Genomic DNA, 25,294 nt, shown 5'->3' on the forward strand with positions numbered 1-25,294 from the left:
TCACGTGCAATATATCCATCAAGTCTCTTTCAGGAATAAGTTGCTTTTCGCACCAGGTTTGACCCCAGGTGTCTTATATAGTCACACGCCTTGTTGCCAACTACATTAGGCCTACGACACCCCGGATTAACCTCACTCCGCCATCCCTCCTAGTGAGCTGTCATGAGGAAGCTTCGATTGACCGCCTCTGCCCCTCATGGGGGCATTATTTCCTTATCGCGCTGCGCGCAAAATAATAACAACTTAATTCACATTCGTGACAGATACCCTAACAATTCGACATCACGCCCTATTCTCTGGCTCAAGATTGAAGGAATCAATCATCTGCAGTGCACTGTGCTATTAACGCCATGGAGCAAGAACTACTGTTGCTCCTGGCAGACACCCAGGCGACCTCAGCGGACACCAGACATGCCGCGGAGGCTCAGCTGGCCCAGCTCAAAGCGAATGAGTCGTTCCCGATCTCACTGACAGCCATCGCTTCTCATGAGTCTGTCCCTGTTAATCTTCGACAGTCAGCTCTGTCTGTTCTGAGAACATTCATCACCAGCCACTGGTCCTCCAATCTCGACGACTTCGAGGGCCAAGTCCTCGTGAACGACTCCAACAAATCCCAGATCCGCCGTGCCCTCCTCGAGTTAGCTACCACAATCGAGACACCCGAGCGAAAAGTCAAGGCATCTGCAAGCTATGCAGTCAGTAAGATCGCCAGTGCCGACTTCCCGGAAGACTGGCCAGAGCTGCTACCCACCATCCTCCAAGTCATAAATGACCCCGCGTCTAGCGACAACGCTGTACACGGTGCTCTCAAGGTGCTTTTGGATCTTGTGGACACTGGATTCAGCGACGAGCAATTCTTCCAAGTTGCGCGCGATTTAGTCTCCTCCTTGTTCACAGTGGCCACTTCCGAAACCCGTCGCCCAATGCTTCGAGCACTCGCCGTGGCTGTCTTCCGATCTTGCTTCGATACCCTAGAAATGGTTCTGGAGCAACATAAAGTGGCCATTAAACAATTTGCGGACATGTTGGTTGCTGGCTGGTCCCCATACTTTGTTGAGACTTTGAAAGCTCCATTGCCCCAGGCCCCGTCACCGGAGGAGGCGAATAAAGTAGGCGAGATTGCTTCTCAATGGCGTGGTATCGTTGCCTTGAAGGTTCAAATTGTCAAGGTATGATTCTTCGTTCTCCCTGGTCCGCGAATACCTAACGCGAAGAAATCTCTGGCTGACTCATACTACTCATTTCTGCCCAGACTCTCATGAAGATTCGTACAGTTTTCCCGGGGTTGTTGGCTCCTCAAAGTCAGGGCTACTTCTCCACTATCTGGACTGAACTTGCCAATATCCTCTCACTATACCTGAACTTTTATATCGAGAATGAACGTCAAGGACGACTAGAGGATGTTGATGGCCTTCCATACTCGCTTGACTACCTCGTCCTCGAGGAGCTCGACTTCCTTCAAACATTGCTGAAGGCGCCGCTTGTGAAACAGGGTCTTGCACAACAGTTGCAGGACGCCGGCGCAGCCGCATCTTCAACAGGCTGGCTACCCGAACTCGTGAAGCTGGCTGCAAGCTTTGCGCAGATCACTTGTGAGGAGGAGGGGCTGTGGGAATTCGACGTGAACATCTTCCTGGCGGAGGAGACTTCAGTCACTGCGAATTACACACCACGAACTTGCAGTAGTGACTTGATCATCAAGCTTGGTGACTGGTTGAGATTGCAGACCGCTGAGGCCGTCTTTGCGCATTTGAGCGGTTTGTATGCGAACGAAGGGGCTTCGTAAGTGATTTGTTTGCAGACTCCTCCCAAAATACACATGAAGCTGACCTTTGCTCTTCTAATTAGTTGGAAATCTCAAGAAGCGTCGCTCTATCTTCTTGGCTTTCTTCTACGTGACTTCGGCGAGGAGACCTTCCAGCCCATTCCCGAGGATCTTGCCAACCGTCTCATGCCATTTATCAGCCATGCTATGGGACAGGGCGAGGATCTCTTGCGCGCAAGAGGCTATCTTACGGCAGGTGCATTAGTCAAAGCTGGAGGCACAATGCTCAAGGAGCCGACGGCCCGTTATCTAGAATCCGCTCTCAAGGCGATCGCTGGAGACCCTTCCGAGGTCGTCAAGGTTGCCTGCATTCGGATTCTTCAAGACCTTATGCCAAATTTGCGTGGTGACGATGCTTGTCACGTCCAGCCAGCGGTAATCTCGGCCATCTCAGACTATGTCTCGGCGCATGACCTTCGCGACGGAAGTGACTCTGATGATCTCAAGGTCACTTTAGCCGAAACATTGCGTGATACCATCATGGTCGACCCATCAGTAGTCTTGTCCACCAAGGCCATCGACGTGCTGTTCAGAGTTGCTAGCAGCGGCGCCGACAACTTCCAGCTGACCATGCTTGTGACCGAGACCTTCGAGGACATTGTCGAGCAGGTTTCTGAAACCGGGCGGCAGTCTTACGACAGCCTTTGTGCGAATGTCCTACCTTCGTTCATGGCCGCCATGAACGTCGGGGACCTGACTGAGGAGGATGATCTGACCGTGTTTGCGGCTGATTTGCTCCGCGCCCTCGTTGAAGGCGGTGACGGCCCTCTGCCAGTGGGCTTCGTAGAGACGGTCATGCCCAAGCTTACTCGTCTGCTGATGGAAGCTGAAGAAGGCGAGCTGATTCGGCCTGTGACCGGGACGGTCCGCCATATGCTTTCCCGTGACTTCACCACGTTGGCAAATTGGCGGGACGAGCACACCGGCAAAGGGGCCGTTGAGGTCGTCCTGATCATCATCGACCGCCTCCTGGGTCCCTCTGTGGATGATAATGCGGCCACAGAGGTTGGCCAACTAGCTGCGGAATTGGTTGAACGCGCAGGCTCCCAGGGTCTGGGGGAGTACCTTCCTCAACTGCTTCAAGCAGTGGCCCAACGCCTGTCGACCGCTGAGCAGGCTCAGTTCATTCAGAGTCTGGTTTTGGTCTTCGCTCGGTTGACCCTCATCAGCGCCCAGGAAGTGGTAGACTTTTTGTCCCAGTTGAATCTGAACGGACACAGTGGCTTGGTGGTGGTGCTGAGCAAGTGGCTTGAAAACTCTGTCAATTTTGCCGGTTACGATGAGATCAAGCAGAACATTCATGCCCTTGCACGCCTCTATGAGCTTTCGGATCCGCGCGTGGCCGAGGTCCACGTCAAGGGTGATCTGATCATTAGCGACACGGGTCGCATCAAGACGCGATCGCAGGCACGCACCAATCCCGACCGATACACCACGATCTCAGCTCCGATGAAGATCGTCAAGGTCCTCATTGAAGAGCTGGCCGCCGCATCCGGCAACCAAGATATCGACGCTGCGCAGGCCGCCGCCTTGGAGGATGCGGCCAGCGACGACGGCGACGACGACTGGGAGGACGAGCCAGGTGGTGGCGTGATGGATTTGAATTTCGGGATGACCAAGCAGCAGTTGATGAGTTTCGGCGAGGGAGGCACAGAGAGTTCGTTTGGGGTGCGCCGCCGTGACGATGCAACACAGGCCTTTCTGGCGGACTTCTTCCGGCGCGCCTCGCAACAAGCCGGCTTTGCGGAGGTGTTTGCAGCCTTGACTCCGGACGAGCAGTCTAAGCTCCAGGTCCTGGGCTAGAGACCGGGTCTCTCCGCTCACGTTGGTGTGGCATCATGCATTACCTCCTCCGGGAACACAAAAAGTTAACGATACCGCGAATAATGAGACTTGTATGAGTTCCCTGTACATGCTGCGATGGCGTTGTTTGTTTGTAATTCGCTGAAGAGGGCTTTCCATGTGTATGACTATGAAGTTATGAACTATGTAGATGCCCTCGCCTATGGACATTTCGTTACGACTCGTATGGACCCATCGTCGATCCTCTATACCACACTCTTTCATCTATATAATACTCTACACTTATACAGTATACAGTATACAGTCGACAACTAGACACCATACTCATAGTTGATCCTTTGTTCTTGAACAGCATAGGAGAAAAGCGCCGTCAGCTCATGAGTGCAGCTCATGTACGGCCGGCTCAACAACACCTGAAACATGGCCCGTTGTCAGCTCACTGCAATCGCTTCCGTAACAGGTCAAGACTGTCGGCCACGAGGCGCTTCCCATCACTTCGACTATCGTCCCCTGTTCTTCTGGCCCCTGCCAGTCCAGGCAACCGATGCCGCCTGTTGAGTTGTCCTTCCCGGGTCGGCTATGGTCCTGCTGGGACCCAATCAGTACTGTCCTGGCCTCCCGCCGTCTCCGTCGTAGTGGCAGTGGGTGAAGACGAAACCACAGCCCCGGGTCACACCCGCCCCGCCGGGGCGGCCAGCCCAGAAAGGAAACGCTGGACAGGGATGAAAGTGGATCACCTGGGATAGTTGGGAATGGGATTGCCCGTCGTGTTGGAACTTGGGTGGGACAAAACTAAGATACTTGTGACTTATGCTTTGCACTTTGCACGCTGTGCTGTATCACTGGTTTCTTGGGGACCTTGGGTAGGTTGACTACAGTAGATTCAAGGGTTGGTACATCGGTACGACTACAAAGGTACGGTACATGTACCCTTGTACCCTTGTTTAGCGGATGAGTCGAGGCGTCCGCAAGGCGATCGGGCATTGGACGGTGGACTCGGGATTTGAAGAGATCAGATCCCGGCTTCGATTGCTTCTTTTGTTGCTTGACAGACGTTGGGCGCTTGACTAGTGCGAGACGAGAAGAATACAGCAGTCCACCAGCTCAGGTGATAGGAGTTCGGACTAAGGAGGTAACCCTTGGGATTTATGAGTATAGTTAATATCAATACCTTTTTTTTACCACTCCTTTCCCTACCTGTATAATTGTACTCAGGTACTGAGCCTGACCGGTTACTGTCACGATTAGAAATTCTGGCCGAAGGAAAATCCTCATTGCGCCTTGTTCTTGGTTTTATGGTTGACAGATTTCCCGATTTTCAGAAATCGCAAACTGTAAAAGGCTAACTGACTCATGTACAGTACCTCGGTCGAAAGTTGCCATGCACCCGACACGCTATTCCCCCCTTGGATTGACCTGCACGCTGCACTCTGCACACCTCGACACCCTGGGCTGAGGTGTCCCGATTCCCTAGGGGCCCATTGGATCTGGAGGTGATCTCGATAAACCCCAATGACCACTTGGAAACATCAGTCCGAATGAGGAAGGCTGAACCCTGGTCGTGGGGGGTTCCAACAGCTGCAGTATTACTAGGTCTGTCGCTGACTGTACGAGGGGACTTTGTACATGACATGATGACACATGTACCTCCGTGTAAGTGTACCGTACCAGCTGTGTGTCTCTCCCGATCCCGTTCGTCTGACCCATCTGACTCTAACCATCTCCTCGGGTTTCCGCTGCGGGGTATCCTCCCAAGTGAAACGGGATGTCGATGGATCCAACAAGTGACAAGTCTTTCTTTCTCTCGGGTGCTTTTCTTGGGTCTCTCGTTGGGATTCCCGGATCCCCAGTGCCGGGATTGCAGTGATTCTCGTCGTGGATGATCCCCTCGATGTCTGATGATCATGAGTGTTCTTTTCTGTTTGAATCAGATTGCTCTGCCATTTGGGTCTATTGGAGAGTCGGAACCAAAGTTTGGCACACGCGATCATTATCTGACATTCTCAGGTACCAGATACTACTGTAGAGTGTAAGTCTGCTCTTCTGTCATTCACAAAGATCCATGATGATTCTGAGTTGTAATTGCCCGGTGCGGACCAGGGAAGAAAAAAGGCCGTGAGGAAGCATCTGTGGAGAGTTTCTGATCGGATCCATGATCGAGGCGTGAGTCCAGCGCACTAGTCGGATCGAGAGAAGCATCGGGCCTCTTGTTGCTGCAAAGTGCAAACTGCATTGACCCATCCCACTTGCTGGCCATTGTGAGGGTTCGAGTTACTTGACTCCGTTTTGTTTTTTTTTTTCTTTTAATTCATTTCCTCTGTCGAAATTGGATTCCCATTTCCCTCTTTTCTTCCATTTTCCCTCGCTTTTCCTTATCCGGGGTCTCCTTTTTTTTGTTGTCTGGACTCTACCATCTGGAGGAATCATCTCCAAAACTTTTTCCTCTTTCATCGTCCCTTTCTCCTCCTGATCCTCCCCCTCCTCCTTCTCCTCTCATCTTTCTCCTACCCTTCGTGGTCTGCTTCGGTCGAGAGATCATCGAGATCGAGTTCAAGGAGTCATCTTGGTACCTTTCCTCCTCCAGACAACTCGTCGACTCCCCCGCAAGCTACCGTGGTGACGTGACCATTTCCTGAGCGGTACCTCCATTCTCGTCGCCCCTCTCGAACGGGACCATGTCCCAGCCAAATCCGAATGAAAGCATTCAAATCGATGTGAGTAATGGACAGACTACCCATCTCCTGGCCACGGATCAACTCTATGGTACCTTGTCCGTCATCTGCTTTGTTTTTGTTCTCCCCTCTTCTCTCTCCGAATGCTTGCAGTGCTCCCTTCTCTGCGCTGGGGTCAATCTCGCCAGCTCGTTCTCCCTCCACCAGCTGCGCATTCCACAGTCCTACCGAGACTGTTCCTCTCTGGTCGGGCTCTTCCTCCTTTCCGGATGGATGGTCATGCCTTGTGGTGCTGAGCGGGCGGCCCCACCGTTCTCTGCTCATCCTCCTCCTCCATCGTCTGCTGATCACCATCACCACAACACAAACTCTCTTTTTTCCACCTTGCTCCCGCACCACTTCTTCACCCACTCCGTCACGATGAACGGTGAACGATGTGCTCACACTTTGCTCGCTCCAGACCAGCGATGACGACTCCCTCGTCGATACCAAGACCCTCATTGATTCAAACTTGTCCTTCGCCTCCTCCGTCCGTGACTACTGCTACGAGAACGGCCGTCGATATCACGCCTACCGCCATGGCCAATATCCCTTCCCCAACGACGAGGAAGAGCAGGCTCGACTGGCCCTGATGCACCACCTCTTCAAGATGCTCTCCGGCGGTGACCTGTTCCGCGCCCCCTTCACTCGCAACACTTTGACGCAATCACCACAAATCCCCTCTCGCATCCTCGACATTGGAACCGGCACCGCCGAATGGGCCACCGAAATGGCCGAGGACTTCCCCACGACCACCATCCTCGGCACCGATCTCTCCCCCATTCAACCGGCCTGGGCCCCGCCCAATTGTCGCTTCTTTATCGACGACGCCGAGTCCGACTGGACCTTTTCCCCCTCCGAGGCCTTTGACTATATTCATGTGCGCAGTCTGGGCGGAGGGATCGCCGACTGGCCACGCTTACTCCGACAGGCGTATACGCATCTCAAACCGGGTGGGTGGTTTGAAGCGCAGGAATTCGAGACCTTCGTCCTGAGCGATGATGGGACGCATGCGCGCGCCACCCGGGTCCTGAATTGGCAAGACCAATTGAACCATGCGAGCAATAAATTTGGAAAGCCCATGAATGTGGCGCCTAGACTGTCTGGATGGCTGGAGGATGCAGGCTTTGTCAACGTGGCGGATGATATTTACAAGGTGAGTCGATACTCGATTGAGAGAGGCCTCTTGCGCCCTCGGCACGCCTCGTCGACCAGCCATTAATCATCCTTTTCACGCAAAACAGTGTCCCGTCGGCGGCTGGGCCAAGAATCGTCGATTGAAAGAAATCGGTCGCGTGGGTAAAGTCACCATCCTCGAAGTGGTCGAGCCCTATACCCTCGCCCTCTTCACTCGAGTCTTGGGTTTCTCCTACCAGGATGCTCTGGAATACATGGAGAAGGTGCGGGCAGAACTGATGAGCAACAAATTCCACCTCTATGTGCTCTTTCATTTCGTCTACGGGCAAAAGCCACTCGATGCCCACAATCCACCATCATGACTTCCTTCCTTATCTTCATCTCTCGAAGATCTGGGACGGAGACCTGCGACTTGCGGCCTTTTACCCGTTTCCCACCGACCTGCTTGTCAGATGTCCGGAGGCATGGCCACGGAATTGGCATCTCGAAGATACCCCCTTTCACCCCTCGAGGGACAATACCTCGGGCGTGACTTTTCTTTCCCTCTCCTTCTTTTCTAACGATTAACGGCGACATGACTATTTCTCTTCAATAATTGTATAAAGGTCATTTTTGACTATGACCCCTTTGCAGCCTAGATTCGATCATGTGTGACATGGCTCCCCCTCAGTCCACGGAGACGAGACTGCGGAGAGAACTTTCTTTGGCATTGCGATGCAAGCCCGTGAGCTTGATACAAACACACCGCAAAATCTGAATCAACCCATCCGCATACACGAAAAGAAGATTACAAACAATTGCATTGAATGGTCTTTCATCATGGTTCTCACATCATGGTTTGGGACGGATACTTCTTTTTCATCCCATACAGCCCCGTTTGGCGAAGAAAATTATCATTAGACTCGTGACTTTATGAAGCGTAAACCAAGCGCACCGCACGGCTTCCTCTTAAAGCCCCGGTTGGTGCGGAGCGTTCTTTCAAGACTGAGGCGAGATGGACCTTCGCTCTTGGCAGGGACCGCTGTTTCTCAACGCCCTGCCAGACTCAGCACCAGCAGCAAGTTGGTACTGGTAGTTCTATTAAGACAAAAGTGACTTCCAATTGCCAACGTCTACGTCCAGTCTCCGCTAATGCCAAGGATTCGGCAAATTCCCGAGACGGCATCCTCGGGGGTACTGCTCGCGCGAATCACAGCCACGACCTGCGCAACGCGTTGCTCGTCACAGCTGGTGATTGTTTCGAGGAGAGCTTCTAGCAGCGGTTGCTTGTCTGGCCCCTTCCACGATTCTGGTATGGCGTCCATTGCGCGAGTTTGGTATTCTGTCGCATGAGCAGGGTAGATGTAGGGTTGAGATGGGTGGTAAGGCGTGCCGTGGGCGTCTAAGTGGTATGGTGTTGATGTTGATGTTGACGTTGATGCCAAGTGGACTGGGGTCGTTGTAGAAGGTGGGGCGGTAAATCCGCCTGCGCTCAGTGTTGACGGGTGCTGAAATGGGGCCATGGGTGATGATAGTCGTTGGCTTGATATGAGGATATGGCCGGGATCGTGAGTCCAGGCCTGATGATTGCCAAATTCGGGGACACCGTGGCCGGGTAAGGATAAGGAATTCGAGGAGGCTATAAAGTCATGCGATGGAGGATATTGAAAGCCCGACTGGGTTTGATATGAAGTATACTCGTAGGTGTGGGATGGTGCTGGGTTATAGTGGTGGCGTCCGTGAGCTTGAACTTGCTGGTTTGGATGGACACCCGACGGAGTCCGTTCCAAGAGTTGATCATTGAAGGTTGGATACAGACTCTGCGTCGGATGATGATGTACCGTCATTTGTTCAGGATCTTTGAATGAGTACGATGGCACGTCCTTCGACAGGTACTGTATCGTTGATTTATCACCATAATCTAGGTAGCAGGGAAGGTGAGTGATCAAGCCTGAGAAAAGCACTCCAACTCGGTCTGACGTAGGAAGCAAACATGCGCTAAATAGCGACAAAACCGGAGAGGAAGGCAGGCTGCTCTTTTGAAGCACCTGCACGCAGAATGACTGGGACATACAGTGGTTCATTGCTGCACTATCAGTCGTCGCCATCATTTCGACGTCGGCCATTTGGGTCGGATATCCATCCACTACGCCTGGATACGCGTACTGCGGGAAAAAGCCCGAGCCACTCGCCCCGCCTTCACTCTCTGTGCTCTCGGGACTCGTGACAGTGACCGAACTGGTGCCCGTCGTCGTGGATAGAGATGATGGGGAGGCGGAGTCGGCACAACTGGCTAGATCTGTAGGCTCGGCTGATCCGGTCGCAGATCTCGATCCTGGCCCTCGCGCCCGTGAGATGGTATTCATAGAGTCGTGTCCAACTCCAAAGCGCTCACGCACACCGGGTGCCTTTTTCCTGTCGGCATATACTCGGTCACGGTGAATTGGGCTTGGACTCCGCCCCGAGCTTTGACTCAACTCATCACGCAGTTGGGCGACTTCTCGTCGTAGACGTTCGATAATTTCGGCTTGGCTGATCTGTGCGCGGTCTTCGGCGGAGGTCAGGTAGGTGCATTCGGACTCAATGCCTCGGTTGACGCAGGCCTCACAAGGAATGTTGCGATCGCACTTGGAGCGAAGAAAATATGAGGTAAGATGTTAGATATTTGGCTCGACATGTCTTTTATTTTTGGCTGGGGTTGTGTAGTCGTCAATGTCGGCCATGGGTCGTCTTCCCGCCCTATTTGAACCGCAGAGAGGCTGGTCCCGGTGCTCACCTTCACTTTGCGCTCGCGGCACTTAAGGCACGATTGTTGCGGACGGACTTTGGTCCTTGTTCCGGTCGAAGTCATGACGAGCCGTGACGCAGAGTCATCCAGCAGGATTGCCTCGTATTTGAATTGCAGTAGCTCTCCATCGGCGAAGTCCGGAGTTTGGATTGTTGGCAAGGGAGAGCAGGAGGGAGGGAGGGAGGGGGAAAACTGTAGACAGGGAACCTGTCTCACAAACGTCCAGTCCGAAGTGATCAGCACTTCCCTTTTGCCAGGAAAGGAAAATATCCCCCTCTCCGATCCCCCGCCCACGAAAATTACATTCAGATCTCAACCCGAAGTAGCCGCGATTTCAGCGACCGTTAGGCTTTGCCTCTCTGGGTGTAGACTGTAGAGTATCCTTGACAATCCAAGTTTGCCCCGCCGCTAGGGACGCTAGGGATCGAGTCTTGAGGGAGCTGATTGGCCTGGCGTTGCTCGCCAGGTTCAACGTCTTCACCGAGTGGGAACCATGGAAGGGCCAGGCGGTCCTGGAGGTTTGCTCTCCACCCTGACATCGATTGGGATGTTCGAGAGCATAATGATATGACGGTCGTACTGCATTCGGTGCTGACAAGAGTGTGTGTTCCCTCGCAGAGGCTCGATTTGAAACCCGCGTGGCGTCGTCATTGTGCAGGGCCAATTATCCTCTGGAAGCTGAAAGGTCTGTTGTGCCTCTCAGTATTCGAGACTCCGAATTGACCTAGTGGCTGTACTTCCATGTTGCTGACAGATTGAAGGAATTGGCCATACACAGCGTCAAGAGGATATCACATTTCAAGACGCTCACGCCAGCGTTGCAACCTGATTGAGGTAAGAACGGCTGGTCATCTTCAATGTCGCGACCCACGACTGGCTGAGTGCGAGGACAGGTTTGGCGCCATTGGTTTTCAGTTGTGTAATCGAAAGACATCTTGTACCTCGACTCCGACAATCGTAAGAAAAAGACGAAGAAAATGAACGAGAAGAAAGAGGAGGAGGAGAAGACATGACCCGGGCGACGCAGGAAAATTCGAACACGCAGTCCATAATAGCGACAGCCAAGCCCAACCCACGCTCAGACTGCGAACTACTACAGCGTACAGACTGCACAGTGCACATTGTAAACTGTCGAAGCTCAGACCACAGTTTAATCGCGGCATTGTGCCATGACAAAGCGGGATTGTCCAATCGACATTCGCAATTTTATCTCAATGATGAGAGGTGACTGAAGGAGTGTAAGTAGTGATTCGCCCCTCGTTCGTTTGCCAGTGTACTGTTTAGAGCTTTGAGGGGCTGGAGCCGTAGGGCAGCGAACTTGACTCGGTTTCAGCTCACGTGTCTTGCACGAGACATTTTCGCCTTCTGAACGAGCATAGAATGATCAGAGAGAAATTTTTCGAACGCCATCTTCTGTTCATTTTTTCTGGGATTTCTTTTCTCTCGGAAGTACTGGGGCTTCTCGTGGTGCATAAGCTGGCACTGTCTCATTGAGTCTGCCCAGCGAGCCTATGCCAACAACGCCTTGTCATGACGCTCCATCGACAATGACTCAGGAGCGATACCAGATCTTGTTGAGGAATTGAGCTAGACAAGAACCGTCTACCTACGTGATAGTAGCTTGGTTGCGCAGTAAGCTTTCACTTGACCAGGTAGGTACACGGGCAGATACTTGACTATTGCTACGAAGACGACACACAAGTTTCAATCTCCTCTCTATTCTGACAGCTTGTTGTCATTCAGTGCCAATCAAGCTACTTCGTCCCCGTGATTTTATGCTCTTTTGCGTCCTGGATTCAAAGAATCACCAGACAGGATGAGCATACTTCTGGTCTGATATCCACGGTTGACATAGGTTGTGTGTCAACCTTGCAAAGAATAACCCACCCCCTCTCCACTGCCCATGGATATCAAGTTAGCTCTCATTTTCTCCGGCCTTTCGCCCAGACCGAACGCCGCATCTTTTCGATTTACCCAAGTCCCCACGCCATGCTGTAACACCGCTGTCGCTCTGACTTTCTTGGTCTCCGCATCTGCAGCATCAGACGCCTTGAGCCCGAGACTTCCATGCAATGTTAACCGGGTCTCCTCTCCGCTCTCGGTTTTGCCCTTGTATACGCCCCGGTGGAGGATATTGCTGTCGTAGAAGACTGCATCACCGGGCTGCAGCTGCACAACCAGTTGATCCGGGAGCACCGCTTCATATGGATCTGCACTGCGCTCAATCGCAGTGCGTGCACGACGGTGCGATCCGGGGATGACGATCAGTGACGCATCAGGACACAGCGCCAAGTTATACTGCGCGTGACTCTGTCGGCCACCAGGCGATTTGGCTGCCAGTTGCTGCAGTTCCTCATCGGTAGATAATTGATCTGAAATATCGTCTCGATGCCAACGGAGTTCAAAATCTCGGGTCTCGGGTGCAACGAGCAGATTGAATAGCTCCATCACAAGAGGCTCCTCATCACTGGCGGCCGCGCCTGGGCTTGGATTGGACGAGGCAACGCCCATCAATTCACTGGCAATGTCGAGAATGGCCTCGGAAAAGTAGCATTTGGCAAATTCGTCACGTCCGGGCATCTCCGGGTGGAGCAAGTGCTGCACTCCCCATATTCCACCTTCCGCGGCTGGCGGGGGTACATTTGTAGGCCATGGCGGGAATTGTTTGGGAACGGTGCGAAAGAACGGCCATGAGCCGGTTCGCGTCTTGGATGTAGCTGTCGCAGCGATGCTACGATAATGATCGACTTCAGAGGGAGATAGGAGATTCTTCACGACCACAAAACCATCACGTTGCAGAGCATCTAGATGAGGGTGAGAAGCAGCCATGGTCCGAAAAAGAAGTTGCGGATGACAGATCGAAGCTTGAAGTTTTTTTTTCGGTAGTAGGCTTCCCTGCGCTGTGGCGCTGAAACCAAAAATGGAGTTGGACAAAATTGAGATGTTCGACTGAGCTGAGTTATGTCAAAGAAACTCACTTGCTTCTAAATGAAGGTAAAGGATAGATTAGAATAGAGGCTGAACCTCGACTGGTGGACTTGGCGCGAGTTATTGCTGTTGAATGCGGGGGAATTCCGCCATGCGACGTGGGGGAGGAGATCCACGCTAAGAAGGCACGTTACTCTGTTTATTTACCCCAGTGGAGTATTCAGTATGCTACAGTCACGGTAACATCGAGTTGCGATTTGTTTATTCCATTTTGGCGAGTAAGTTGTAGGCAATGTATGAGAGCCTTGACACCATGGGCCCTCGATGGAGTGGAGAGTGAGACTACTAAAGCGGGGATATGGTCAAAACGAAGCACGAAAGTACATTATTTGGTACCAAAAGCGGAAGAGACCTCCAGCTCCAGCACATATGGACACCGAGAACTTTTCATCGCCCATGAGTACTTTCGTAAAAAAGGGATACATAAGCCGTGATAGATTCGTGAGGTTCTTATTGTCAATCGACTGACGGAGGCTCTGCAAAGCCGCGCGGGACTTCGCGGCGGAGCCAACTCTAGCGCCGAACCAAACGCTGCGATGTTACCGTCGATCTCAATGTAACCCTACGTGGGTCTGGATCCAGAAAGTGGAAATCTGATTGATGTTGCTTGTTTGCTAACCTGAAGACAGGACGATGGCGCGATGCTTTCGCTGACCACACGTCTGCCGTGGTCTCTTCAAGACAAGGACTGGACTTGAACCGTTTGAAAAAAGGCTTGGACAGTCTGCACTAGAAATAAGCAAGACAAGAATCATGACAACATTTGACGATCCATCCCAGTCAATCTTCCCCTTTTACTCTCCAGACCGGATAGTAATCCCCTGATTACCTCCACTGCGCAGCCCATTCACCCCACAGAGTGACCTCGTCCATATCCTGTACCGCCTCCTCATGATAACGATCATAACGACCATATCGACGCCCAAATCGTGAGGTGCGGTAGCCGCGTCCCGAATGATCTGCGCGTTCCTCGCGTTTCTCACGGCTCCTGTCCATCGCCGCCAGTCGCTTGGTCACTTCATTCGCTTCGTAGAGGGTGACAAGGCGTCTCTTGGCAGGGTTCATCGTAGCCCGCTTTTGACAAGCCTCGATCATGATCTGTGACCGCGTCTTCTCACTCTCAACGGCGGAGTTACTCTTGAACTTGTAGTTTGGGGTCTGATGGAAGTGATGGTTCCGACGAGTTCCCGGAGAAGCAATTTCAGGCGGGTTGCGAGTGGTTTCGTTCAGCCAAGCGGCGACAGCCATTTCGAGAGCCGTGGCTCCAGTAGCATTCTCACGATAGAGGAGATCGGGCCGTCGGTCGAGGATGCAGTCGAGAATTTGGGGGAAGCATCGCTTGACACAGTCATGGGCAATTGTGTTTCCGGCACCGTCGAGAAGCTCGAGGAATTTGTAGTTTGATGATTGACCGAGATCAAGGATGAGATGGGTGATCTGGCGCGCAACATCCCAGCTTGTGGGCTCGTTGGAATCATTGGGTTGGGGCTCCAAGGGACTGAGGGCCTGACACTTGTGAACCCAGTTCGCAAAAGGTGTTCTGGATCCTTCTCCGGCGCGCTGCATCAACATGGCAGAGAGTTGCTCCTTGTCAATCATCTCGATTAGCGCCGAAGCTTGAGCTAGCTTGGGCCATGTGCCCAATCGAGGCGAACAGAGAATGAGATGAAGAAGGTTGCAACCCTCTTTATCCCGAACCGCCAAATTGGCCCCAGCTTTGATCAAGATGCGAGCGAAGCTTATTCGCTGCAAGGAGAATGCAAGGGCCAGAGGCGTATGTCCCTCGGACGAGCGAGCTTCAAGACACTCTGGGTGCTGATCTACCAGGAACTGCACCAGCTTCTCTGACTCTTCACATGGGTGGGAAAGAACAGCGCAATGGAGGATCAACTCATCTGTGTCACAGATTAGCAAAAGCTTTTCTCTTAACATTCGTGATGTGGAAGGTCGAGTGATACTCACTTCGAGTCTGCAGCCATTGCATAACAGAAGCTTCGAGACCCAGCTGAGATTGGCACAATCTCTGAACAGCTTCGTCTTCAGTGTGCTGATTCACATACTCAAGGTAGTAGCGCCCAGGAGCGGTGCCCAAGAACCACTCTGTACTGGCCAATTTACCCAATGTGGCAGATATGAGGACTGGCGAGCGGCCACCCTCATCGAAGCCACTCCTCTGCGGCACACTGTCAGGCCGACCAGCACTCGCCCAGTCCTTGCGCTTTTGTCCGCGAATCGACAGACCTTGGTAGTATCGTTCAGGAGCGGCAATTCCAGATTTACTGCTAATGTTCGCCAGAGGAAGCCCGACAGCAGTGCTTCGAATCATCAATCCCAGACACTCTGTATGACCCAAAATGATCGCAAGTTGCAGATCCTGCTGCGCGAGTGTGAAGGGGTTTTTATCGGAGTGATCGGCGCTCGCACACTCATGTCCAGCGTTGAGGAGCCACTCGAGCAAGCCGAGGTCGTTCTTGTAGATGGCATATTGGATGAGTGTACCAACTTTCATGGTGTAGCCACTCCACGTGTTCATCCCAACATAAGAAAACTTCTCTTTCTCGATAAGCTCTTCCGCGAAAGCTTCGACTGGGAAATATGCCTGCAGTGCCTGTCGCGGTGACACGTCGCTCTCAACACTGCTTGCAACCTCTCCAATATTCTCGTGGGTGAATCGATCATCCACGACGTGGCTCGTGATTCTGAGATCTTCGTCGTCAGATGAGTCGGCGTCCGTGTCCGAGTCAATTTCGAACCGCTTTCGGGTTTCAGATTCCTTCACTTTGTGCTGCACTCGAAGAATTTTCAAGATTCCCTTCGCCACGGCAAGATGACCGCGCATGACCGCGATTTGAAGACAAGACAATCCTGTGACATCAGCTCGGGAAATCATCAAGGGCTTTTGATCCGCATTTGGTCCCCACATATGTAGCGTGAGCGACTTGATAGTGTCGAGATCTCCTCTCCACGCAGCCTCAAACCTGGTCACGTACGGTCAGCGTCTGTCCCAGCTTTCTGGTTTGATAGAACAAAAATTGACACATACATTTGCACATGTCCCTCGTATGTGATGTCGTCCAACGCAAAAACCGCGCCGAACAATTTGAGCTCGAAAGGCTTTGCGGGCTTTTTATTGAATTGCCGCGTGTTTTGTCTGAAGGTTTGTCTGGAGTTCGAGCCTTCTCCGGGATGAAGTTCAGCCCAGGTTTTTGCTCCCCGGGATAGCAAATCGGTCTTGAGGAGTTCGAAATTCCGAATTAGTGATTCTGTGACCTTTCGCTTCTTTGCTGCTCCTTCCTCCAATCGGGCCTCGTCAGCGTCAAGACGTTCGTTTTCCTTCTCGTATCTTTCGTTGTCCGTCTTCGTCTTGCTGATCAAGCCTTTCGCACCGAAAAGCTTGTAGGTGTCCGGTCCAAGGCCTGTGAGATATTCCTGCTCAGGCTTCTCGAAGAAGACGGGATCGGGGACGCCATATAGTGTTCGGCGGTTAATGACTGGCTCCAATTCTCTCTTCAATTCGGTCAAGCGGTGCACTGTAGCGTCCAGCGCAGTCCAGTATACATTGTAGCTTTCTTCAAATTCACAATTGAAATCCACTCCACGACTGAGCAGCTCGATGGCGACAAGCGGTAACTCGCGCTCGATAGCGTGAATGAGAGGCTGCTTGATTTTCATTTGCACCAGCCTCTGCTCATCACCCATGTAGTTGTCAGCCTTGCTCTGCGACTTCATTGCGTCCAGGTAGTCATGGAGGCTGAAGGATGTCTTTGCCCCTAGTCCCAAGAGCTTCGTGGCACCTTTCGCGTTTTTGGCACACAAGGCGTTCACCAGTGGGGAACAGACTTCTGCTTTTGATCCGTACCATGATTGCACCTGAACAACAATATGATTGATTGCTCGCTGCACTGCTGGGCGATCATGCTCAAGATACAAATCAATGAGCTCGAGATAGTCGGTTTGCGCGATGAAGTCAACAGACGTGAAACGATTGATGTCACCTTGAGCTGGAGAGGCGCCGAGCTTGAGAAGAGCCAGCGACATCTCTTTCGCTTTTTGCAGAGGGAGGGCAAGGGCCAAAACCAAGGTCAGAATTGCAGCTTTTGCCTGCTGGCTGTAGTCATCGCGTATCTTGATCGGCATCAGAACATCGGCTCCAAATGTTGCGACGAGCGTTTCGACTGTTTCGACGTGGCCATGAAGAATTGCGAGATGCAGAGGCGATGCGAGATTGTCCCATGCAGTAACATTGATATCGTAGATATCAGGCTCCGCATCATTCTCGTCAATGGTGTCGTGAGTGACACCAGTGTCCTCTTTCTTGTCCACGTCCACTTTGACGTAAGAGGCAGATGTATGCGAAGCGTCGCTGGTGGCTTGCTCATTCCCGCCGTCATTATCATCTTCATCTTCGTCGCCGTCTTTGACTTCGTTCTTGCCCCCGCGCCCGCGTTGACCTTTCTCTCGAGCAGATTTGTTCTCTTTGGTATCATCCTCGGACTCCTGATTCTTGAGGCTTCGCGTCAGTAAGATGCTGACAATCTCGGATGCGCCTCGAGCAGCGGCGAGGTGCAATGCTGTTTGACCGTCCGCCATTCTTGAGATCAGGCGGGCATCATGATCTACGAGGCACTGGACGATTTCAGGCGTGGAGGACATGCAAGCCAGTTGCAGCGGAGTGCGACCGGTATAATCCCGGCGATTCGGATCCAAACCTTCATCCAGCACTGACTGCACGGCTGCTAGATCATGCGAGACGATGGCCTGGCAAAGCATCTCTGTGCTTCCAATGTATGCCATCGCTGTCATTTCAACAATTAGTTTTCAGGTTCTTGTTTTCCTTTCTGGGAGTGCTGTGCCTTTTCTTACCTGTCCAATCGGTGTCAGTGATTGGATTGAAACTACCGATCTCTTGCCGGCCAGGGTTGTCTTTGATGAAGCTGATGCCGCCAGAGACATATTTCTTGCTCTCCTCCTCGGCAATCTTAAGCTCTTCTTCAGTGACTGCCGGTGGACAAGCACCACAGCAATCGCCGATGATGTCCTCCACATCACCGAAAAAGGCAGGGTGACGATGGAGGTAGACATCACGATCCTGATTCCACTCCGCGTTCAACAAGAGATCTTTCGTGTAAAGCAGCTTTTCGATCTTGCGTGCGTTGAATCTTCTTCCGTATGGAATTGTCTGAGGGGGAAAATTCCTCTCGGGTTAGATATGACGATGAAGGGATTCCATGGAAAAAACGCACGAAAGTATGATAATCCGATATTTGATCGTTTTCCTGCCAGTCTGGAACTTCATCCTCCCAGTCGTCTTTGATGTTTCCGCGCAGCTCTCGCCCTTGGCGGCGGCGGAGGTAGAGACTCAATGGAGGTCGCCCTCGCTCTTCGCGTCTCTTGGTCAGGTAGTTGTCTCGATCTTCTGGCCTTGGTAGCTTCTCAAGAATAAGAAGTCTTGCTAGACCCTCTGTCCTGTTGAAATTTCTTTCAAAGATGGTCTGTGTTCGTCAGTCAACCTTCTTGCGGCAATGGTTGCGATCCCTTGTCTCATCACTCACCGGATCGACTTTGGAGCGGTCGAGTAGCGGCCAAAACACTTCGAACCCCCTGTGAGAGTACTTGGAAAGACGGCTTTCATACGATGGTGAACGACGCGTCAGGTCAATCTGATTGGTCTGGGTGATGAAAGCGGCAATAGCTCGAGGAGACGCAAAGACCTGTTGACCATCGTAGGCCACACAAGAACAATCGACATCGAAACCCGTCAAGATCTCAGACACAGAACTGTACACACGGAGGACAATCTGTACATGTCTGGTGGGATACTGGGAGGCAATGGTGATGGCGTTTTTTGTGCGAATTGTCGTCGTCTCGTAGAGAATTGTGTTTCGGATTTTGTCCTCAATCTGCTTGATCTTTTCAATCGCCTGTTCCTCGTTCAGCCCGTAGAGGAATAGATCAACATCTGAGGCTGGAGCAAACTCTTCGTGGTAGTACTGGCGCAGTCCACGCTTGGAGTTTCTGTACTTCTCCGGCACGGGAAGTAAAGATGTAACAACCGCAGATCCAGCCACTACGACATTGCTCCAATCCATGTCGCTCAAAGCACCTTCCGTGAAGAGAGCAAAGTTATTCTGAAACTCCTCGAGAGTAGGCACCACAGCAGGAGAACCATTTGCTCTACGCTTGCTAGAGGGAAGAGGAAGCAGGTACTTTTCCTTTTGCTCAGGACTCTCGGTGGTCATATCTCTTGCTCGAACTCGAATGTCAGCATCTTTAGTTGTCTCGTTGTATAAAGGGACAACGTTGACACAGCCGACTTTGGCCGATATTTCCGAAGAGCTCTGCGCAAAAATCTTTCTTGCAAAGGCATCAAAATCGTTGAAAGGTTTCACCAATTCTCCGACGGAAGTGTCTGGATGCGATTGAACATGATGCACAAAGTCGCGGTGTTGCAGCGGTAAAGAAGGAATTGTGATCGCCATGGTGTAAAAAGAAAATAAAGCTGCCTTGGTGAGATATCAGAGACGATTCTGTTCAAGCCTTGATCAATTGTGCTTCTGTTGATTCATTTCTCAGTCATGGAGCGTCTGTTGTTGATTTATATGCCATCTATCTCCATGCTGATCTAGTCCCGTCTGGGTCTAGCTTCGAACGTGTTGAAGCCGCTCCAGGCAGCCCTAGGCAGCACAGGGTCTGTTCATCCACTATCACCAATCAAGATGTCCTGGACGGGCGATGTTCTAATCTCCACAAGGAAGTTCGAGCTGACTCTCCGCACAATGATCGAGGAGGACTCATAATTGCAACAGGCAGCAAGCCGGTCAGTGGGGTAGAAAATGATGAACTACCTAGACTATTGACGTCTCACAGGTGCATCAGACGATCCAACTATTGACCAATCCTTTCAAAAGGAAGAACACATGCTCCGCTCATTGAACATCAACCTCGAATCTGTGGAGAAGGAAGGCGCCTAGTCTTCCAAGATGCTTCGGTCGCAATGGCAGCACAAAGCCATAAAGCCATGTCACTGTAGCTTGAAAGAGGAGAATATGTCCTCCCAGACCTCTACCGACTGAAACACGGTATCATGGTCTGATTGAGGTATTGTCTTCGAAGTGAATTCGATCGCCTCCACACCAGGGCCACGCCAACAATTTTCAAAATATTGCTGACCTTTTGACCCAATCAAGGCATCTGTTTCGGCGAAGTATGCGCGCAGAGTGAATGGCTCTGTCGCGAGGGCCTTCGCGCAGTCCACATAATCAGAGCAGACTCCCCAACTAGTACCGCCATCTTTACGAAGACATTGCATGGCCTCGCTGTTGGCACCGACCGTGTTTTCGGTGTGCAGAAAGCGACCGACAAGTTGCGCCAGCTCCTTTTGCTCAGAAAGGGGTACGCCATAGTCTCGCTCAACTTTGCGCCAATTTGTGACCAGGAAAGCAACATCACTTGCGGTGTCCTCGGAATTGCTGCTCGCAGATGGCGACCAATAGCGGACGAAGGCACCGCTGGCGGATACGACAGGGCTCGCCTGCGTCACGAAGAAGCGCGGGATTTCGTTCCAAAAACTAAATGCCTTCGAGGGGATGTACGATGCAGCCCGCAGTGATAGTACGCGAGAATATTTCAAGTCGACCCACGGAGCTGAAGAGGGCAGTGTGAGTAAGATAACCGTCGTAAAAGAAGGCTCTTGAAGAGCTGAACGGACAGGAAGAATGTCAATATTACCTATGACGGCCGCTTCTGGGTTGATATATTGACGACACTTGGCCCACGTGTTAAGCAAGTAGAAAGTGCCAGCACTATGTGAGACCAAACTCACGCGTTGAATTTGGAGATATGACAGTACTTGCGGCATGACCTCGATCCATGTATCCACGCGGTGAGCGAGAGGGACGTCGGTGGATGCGCCCATCCCCGGACGATCGATGACGAGAAGACGGATGCCCGCTTTCTCTGCAATGGCATGCAGTAGAATCCCTGCATAGCGCGATGCGAACATGCCCGGCAAAAATAATATCACGGGCCCATTCTCGCAGCCAATGTCGGCAAAGGAGACGCTGAGCTGACCCTGGCTAGTACTGAGGGAAATTCGGCGATGGAAACGGCTATTCGAAATGACTTCCTTGGGATCCGGCATACTTCCGAGCTGGTTTAAACTTCTGTCAGAATCTAAGGAAGGTGAGAAAAACACCGTATTTAAGGTCGATGGGCAACTGGGCATATATGTGCTAAACGTTGGAGCCTGCATACATGCGGCTGAGAAGGAATACTGAGACGTTGCGGTCGGGTTCTCGGAACCCCGAGAACACTGCCTCGTTTCGGTACTTTAGTAGCTTCACTCCAACCTTCCATAGATCATAGGTCACAGATACTAACTTGTGATTGCAGTACGGATTTCTCAGCTTCGTTTAGGTACCCGAGCCGTGGGTTCCCAAGGTTCGGACTCGGATGTTCCAGGCTATAACTATCACCACCACTACCTAGGCAAGTCAAACTGATACACAGTGCCTTCATGGCCATGTTGGAAATCCTACGGATCTGAAATAGCAGATGAAACCCCTCAGTCAAGCTTGTGCATGACTGCAGGCAATGACCCTATTATTGTGAAAAAGCTATATTGTTTCCAATCTTGATGACTCTTGCGTACAGTTCCCCTGAATCGATGTAGAGTAGACACCCAGTTCTAAGTACCTTTCAACAACAACAACACCCAGGACACTTACCAAACCCAAATAAATCATCCTCTGAAGGTATACATAGTACAAGCTAGCCGCTGCCTAAGTAATACTCCCCTCAAGTCACTCCATCTTGCCCCGAGTCCAACGTGAACTGCCCCAGAGCCGCACAGCCACCCGGCAGCGCGACGTCATACCAATCCGAAGGATTTCCGCCGGACCAGCGCCAAGAGCGTCATGCCGAGCGTGCGCTGGCGGCGGGGCTGAGCAGCTCGAACTCGGTCAAACACCACTACGGCACTACCCCACACTGGCACACACTGACACACACACTGTGTGTAACTGTGTATCATCGCGAAAGATCCGGCTCCGGAAAAAAAAGGTGACCCATTTATCATCTTCTGCTCGTTGAGGTCTAGATAGACTACAGATCTTGAGCTCACTCGTATATCGCGGCTGCGTGTGCCAGGCCGAATACGATGGCCCTTCTTCGTGTGGGCTCTCCCGCTCTGCTATTGTGCCTGTTGTTGCTGTTACTTCCTCAGGTCCATGCATTTGGAGCAGGTAGTAAGTCTGAATTTTTCCCCACTCGCAATAACTTCCATTAACTTGCGGTAGATATTGCGTCCATTTCTGCCGTCGAAGGTAAAAATTGGCGTCATGGCGACATTGAGGACATGCTGAAGACGATCGCCTTCATTCACGGCCACAAATGGACTTCCACAATGGTCAAGCGCGTGTATTTTGGGAATTGGTTGCGTGACTAGTGAGTGACCCGTTCTCAGTCTTGATCCTCGATCATCTTTGTCTCGATGGCTTGTTAATCAATCGTGCCTAGCTCTCAAGCGATGGATGTGGGAACCTTGAAGTCTCTCCCCGCAGACACGATCCGCATTCTGGTGTGGATTCTCTCCTTTCTAAGCTTTGGATACGCAACTGGCGAATTCGAAGTGACGGCGGAGCGACTGGGTGTTTATCGGCCCGAGGAACATATTGAGTAAGCTCTTCCAACCTCAAGCCTAAGAGCAGCGTGAAGCTGACTCGTTATTTGTAGTAACCCCAAAGACTATGCCGACAACGAAGATGCACGCCAGTTTGACCAGCGTTTGCGAGGCCCCGTTCGTCAAGTTGAGCTTGACATCGATCCCGAGACGGGAATGAAAAACTACATCGCCAACGAGCGCGGTGACTGGGCAACCAGCACTGCCTTTGTCAAATTCAGTCTCAGTCGAAGCATCCACTACGGACGCATGTACACCAACGGTGGTGAAAATAAGGGTAAGGAGGAGGATCTGTGCGAGGCTCTTCGATGCCTGGGGCAAGGGCTCCATACTTTGGAAGACTTTGCGGCGCATTCAAATTATATTGAGCTCGCTCTCCGTGAGATGGGATTCCACAATGTTTTCCCTCATACCGGTACTGCCACACAATGCAACGTGCGTGGACACCACGTGTTCCCCTTGGTGACCGGAACCTTTGGAATGGTCGACTTCTTTCACTCGGTCTTGGGAGAGGCTAACGACCATTTCACCCAATCCGAGGTGAACGAAATGGATCTGGCCCTAGGTGATGCAGAGAACAATGCACAATCCGGCAATTCTCTCAACATGTTGACTGGACTACTGGGCAAGGTTCCAGGCACACGAGAACTGGTCGTAGAAGCTGAGCAGCTCAAGCACCAGTCTCAGGCTCAGGAGATGAGCAATCGTTCCCGCGGCTTTCACACTGGCTACGTGCAGCCTGAAGATGATAGTCAAAGCCGAGCCCCGGGATCAACTAATCCTACGACTAGTGGTGCAACCTCTGCGAGCGGCCTTACTGATATCAATCCTCAGGAGATAATCTCCAAGATCTATCCGATCCTGGCATTCCGTGACAAGGTCGTGCGCAAGCTGACTGCCATCATTGAGAAGATCCCCGGTCTGGAGGCTATTATCGAAAAGATCACCGAGACACTCACTTTGTTCGTCATGTCACTGCTTGCGCCGTTTATTCGCCCTCTGATCAATGCTGCTTCCAAGTCGCTACAGACAGGATCTTCTGGCGTGATCAATGCCTCGGGCAAGCACCAATACGAGCCCTGGACCGATCCTCACTGTACCGATCCCACTCATTCACTCCTCTCGAAGGATCATTTTGCAAACATTCTGAATGAGCCAGCCGGACTGGTCGGCTCAGCTATTCTCAAATACGTTGCTCCCCGTGTGTTATATGCTTGGCAGCACACCGACGTGCCCGAGCACGAGGTGCTGGAGGATTGCATGCGCATCTTCCATCACCCTGTACTCCGTGATATGCACAATGAGGCCCATCGTACAATGTTTGAGGCTGTCGCCAGCTGGGTTCACTCTCGGGAAGACCGCGGTGCACACCTGAATGACATTCTGAGTTCAGAGGGCGTCAGGACCGGTCGTAATACTGGTGGGGTTCCGCATACCCATGGTGGAAATCAGGGAGGGTTTGCCACTTTGGGTGGAGCAACACATAACCAGACTCACGGCCATAACCAGAGCCAGGGTCAAGGTCAAGGCCACGGTTTCTCACTCGGTGGAATCCAGTCTTTCTTCTCTCAGCCCCAGTCCCAGCACCAGTCAACCCCTGGTGCGCAGAGTCACGGTGCGTCTGGTATGCCGTGGGATGCATTGTCTAAGTTACCAATCCCCGGCATGTCGAAACTAGACAAGTTGTCGGGGTTCTTGCCTGGTGGAAACTCTCAGGGTTCGCGGCGAGAATTGGACGGAGATTCCACTGGCAATGGCCTTGGAAACTCACAATATCAGCCGTCCCCGCAGCATCCACCCTCGTCGCAGTATCCTCCTTCACAGTATCCGCCTCCACACTACCAAGGACCGCAAGGGTATGGAAACGGCGGGTATCGATATTGAAGCATGCCATCTCTAAAGCTTTCTCCATTTTCAGTCCAATTGCAGCTAGCTATTCCATACAACCGTGTTCTGGACGTGTGACTTTGATGCCATTAAGTTGCTAGAGTGAACCGAGAACGCCGTTCGATCTTCGAGCGTTGCTGTCTATTTTAGGAAGCCGAACTATTCATCCATTTTTCGACGTCCCAATCGTATCAAATATGCTCGAACAGGCCTACATGGACTGATCTGATGTTCGATCTTTACCCAAACACAGGTTGGGTACTAAGACTGCAATCGTGTTGGCGGACATACTAGGGCCCATGAATAGATTCATGTGATTCTGCAAATGACTCGAACTCCTGCATGCCGTCGATATCAATATCAGACTCTGGGCCGGGCATCAAAAGAATTGTATATTTGGTCAGTGGAAAATATCCAGCAGCGCTATAGAAGGCACCAAATGTGAGGTTCCGTTAGATTTGCAAGCTACCCAAGGGAGGTCACAGCAGAGGTCTTTA

General features: G+C 51.9%; 7 protein-coding genes across 7 annotated transcripts; 3 read left to right on the plus strand and 4 right to left on the minus strand.

Moving 5' to 3' along the window:
- Positions 1-350: 350 nt before the first annotated feature.
- On the plus strand, positions 351-3,628 carry N7539_003644 (uncharacterized protein; the record flags this gene model as incomplete). Its single annotated transcript, XM_056933246.1, has 3 exons — positions 351-1,169; positions 1,253-1,782; positions 1,849-3,628. 3 exons carry the CDS (start codon positions 351-353, stop codon positions 3,626-3,628), a joined length of 3,129 nt encoding a protein of 1,042 aa, XP_056790787.1.
- A 2,675-nt stretch (positions 3,629-6,303) lies between these two features.
- N7539_003645 (class I SAM-dependent methyltransferase) lies at positions 6,304-7,838 on the plus strand (the record flags this gene model as incomplete). The annotated part of the gene is made up of 3 exons (XM_056933247.1): positions 6,304-6,342; positions 6,761-7,495; positions 7,584-7,838. The coding sequence occupies 3 exons, from the start codon at positions 6,304-6,306 to the stop codon at positions 7,836-7,838; spliced, it is 1,029 nt and encodes a 342-aa protein (XP_056790788.1).
- A 750-nt stretch (positions 7,839-8,588) lies between these two features.
- Positions 8,589-10,306, minus strand: N7539_003646 (Zn(II)2Cys6 transcription factor domain-containing protein; the record flags this gene model as incomplete). Its single annotated transcript, XM_056933248.1, has 2 exons — positions 8,589-10,082; positions 10,232-10,306. The coding sequence occupies 2 exons, from the start codon at positions 10,304-10,306 to the stop codon at positions 8,589-8,591; spliced, it is 1,569 nt and encodes a 522-aa protein (XP_056790789.1).
- A 1,800-nt stretch (positions 10,307-12,106) lies between these two features.
- On the minus strand, positions 12,107-13,072 carry N7539_003647 (phytanoyl-CoA dioxygenase family protein; the record flags this gene model as incomplete). Its single annotated transcript, XM_056933249.1, has 1 exon — positions 12,107-13,072. One exon carries the CDS (start codon positions 13,070-13,072, stop codon positions 12,107-12,109), a length of 966 nt encoding a protein of 321 aa, XP_056790790.1.
- Positions 13,073-14,056: 984 nt separating this feature from the next.
- On the minus strand, positions 14,057-19,710 carry N7539_003648 (uncharacterized protein; the record flags this gene model as incomplete). The annotated part of the gene is made up of 6 exons (XM_056933250.1): positions 14,057-15,126; positions 15,194-16,209; positions 16,275-18,027; positions 18,095-18,410; positions 18,475-18,723; positions 18,784-19,710. 6 exons carry the CDS (start codon positions 19,708-19,710, stop codon positions 14,057-14,059), a joined length of 5,331 nt encoding a protein of 1,776 aa, XP_056790791.1.
- A 542-nt stretch (positions 19,711-20,252) lies between these two features.
- Positions 20,253-21,371, minus strand: N7539_003649 (alpha/beta hydrolase; the record flags this gene model as incomplete). Its single annotated transcript, XM_056933251.1, has 1 exon — positions 20,253-21,371. One exon carries the CDS (start codon positions 21,369-21,371, stop codon positions 20,253-20,255), a length of 1,119 nt encoding a protein of 372 aa, XP_056790792.1.
- A 1,017-nt stretch (positions 21,372-22,388) lies between these two features.
- Positions 22,389-24,794, plus strand: N7539_003650 (Het-C domain-containing protein; the record flags this gene model as incomplete). Its single annotated transcript, XM_056933252.1, has 4 exons — positions 22,389-22,476; positions 22,528-22,675; positions 22,748-22,906; positions 22,964-24,794. The coding sequence occupies 4 exons, from the start codon at positions 22,389-22,391 to the stop codon at positions 24,792-24,794; spliced, it is 2,226 nt and encodes a 741-aa protein (XP_056790793.1).
- Positions 24,795-25,294: the final 500 nt, after the last annotated feature.

The sequence above is a fragment of the Penicillium diatomitis genome (assembly GCF_028827545.1).
Source record: "Penicillium diatomitis strain IBT 30728 chromosome Unknown utg000004l_segment0_segment0, whole genome shotgun sequence".
NCBI classification, from domain to species: domain Eukaryota; kingdom Fungi; phylum Ascomycota; class Eurotiomycetes; order Eurotiales; family Aspergillaceae; genus Penicillium; species Penicillium diatomitis.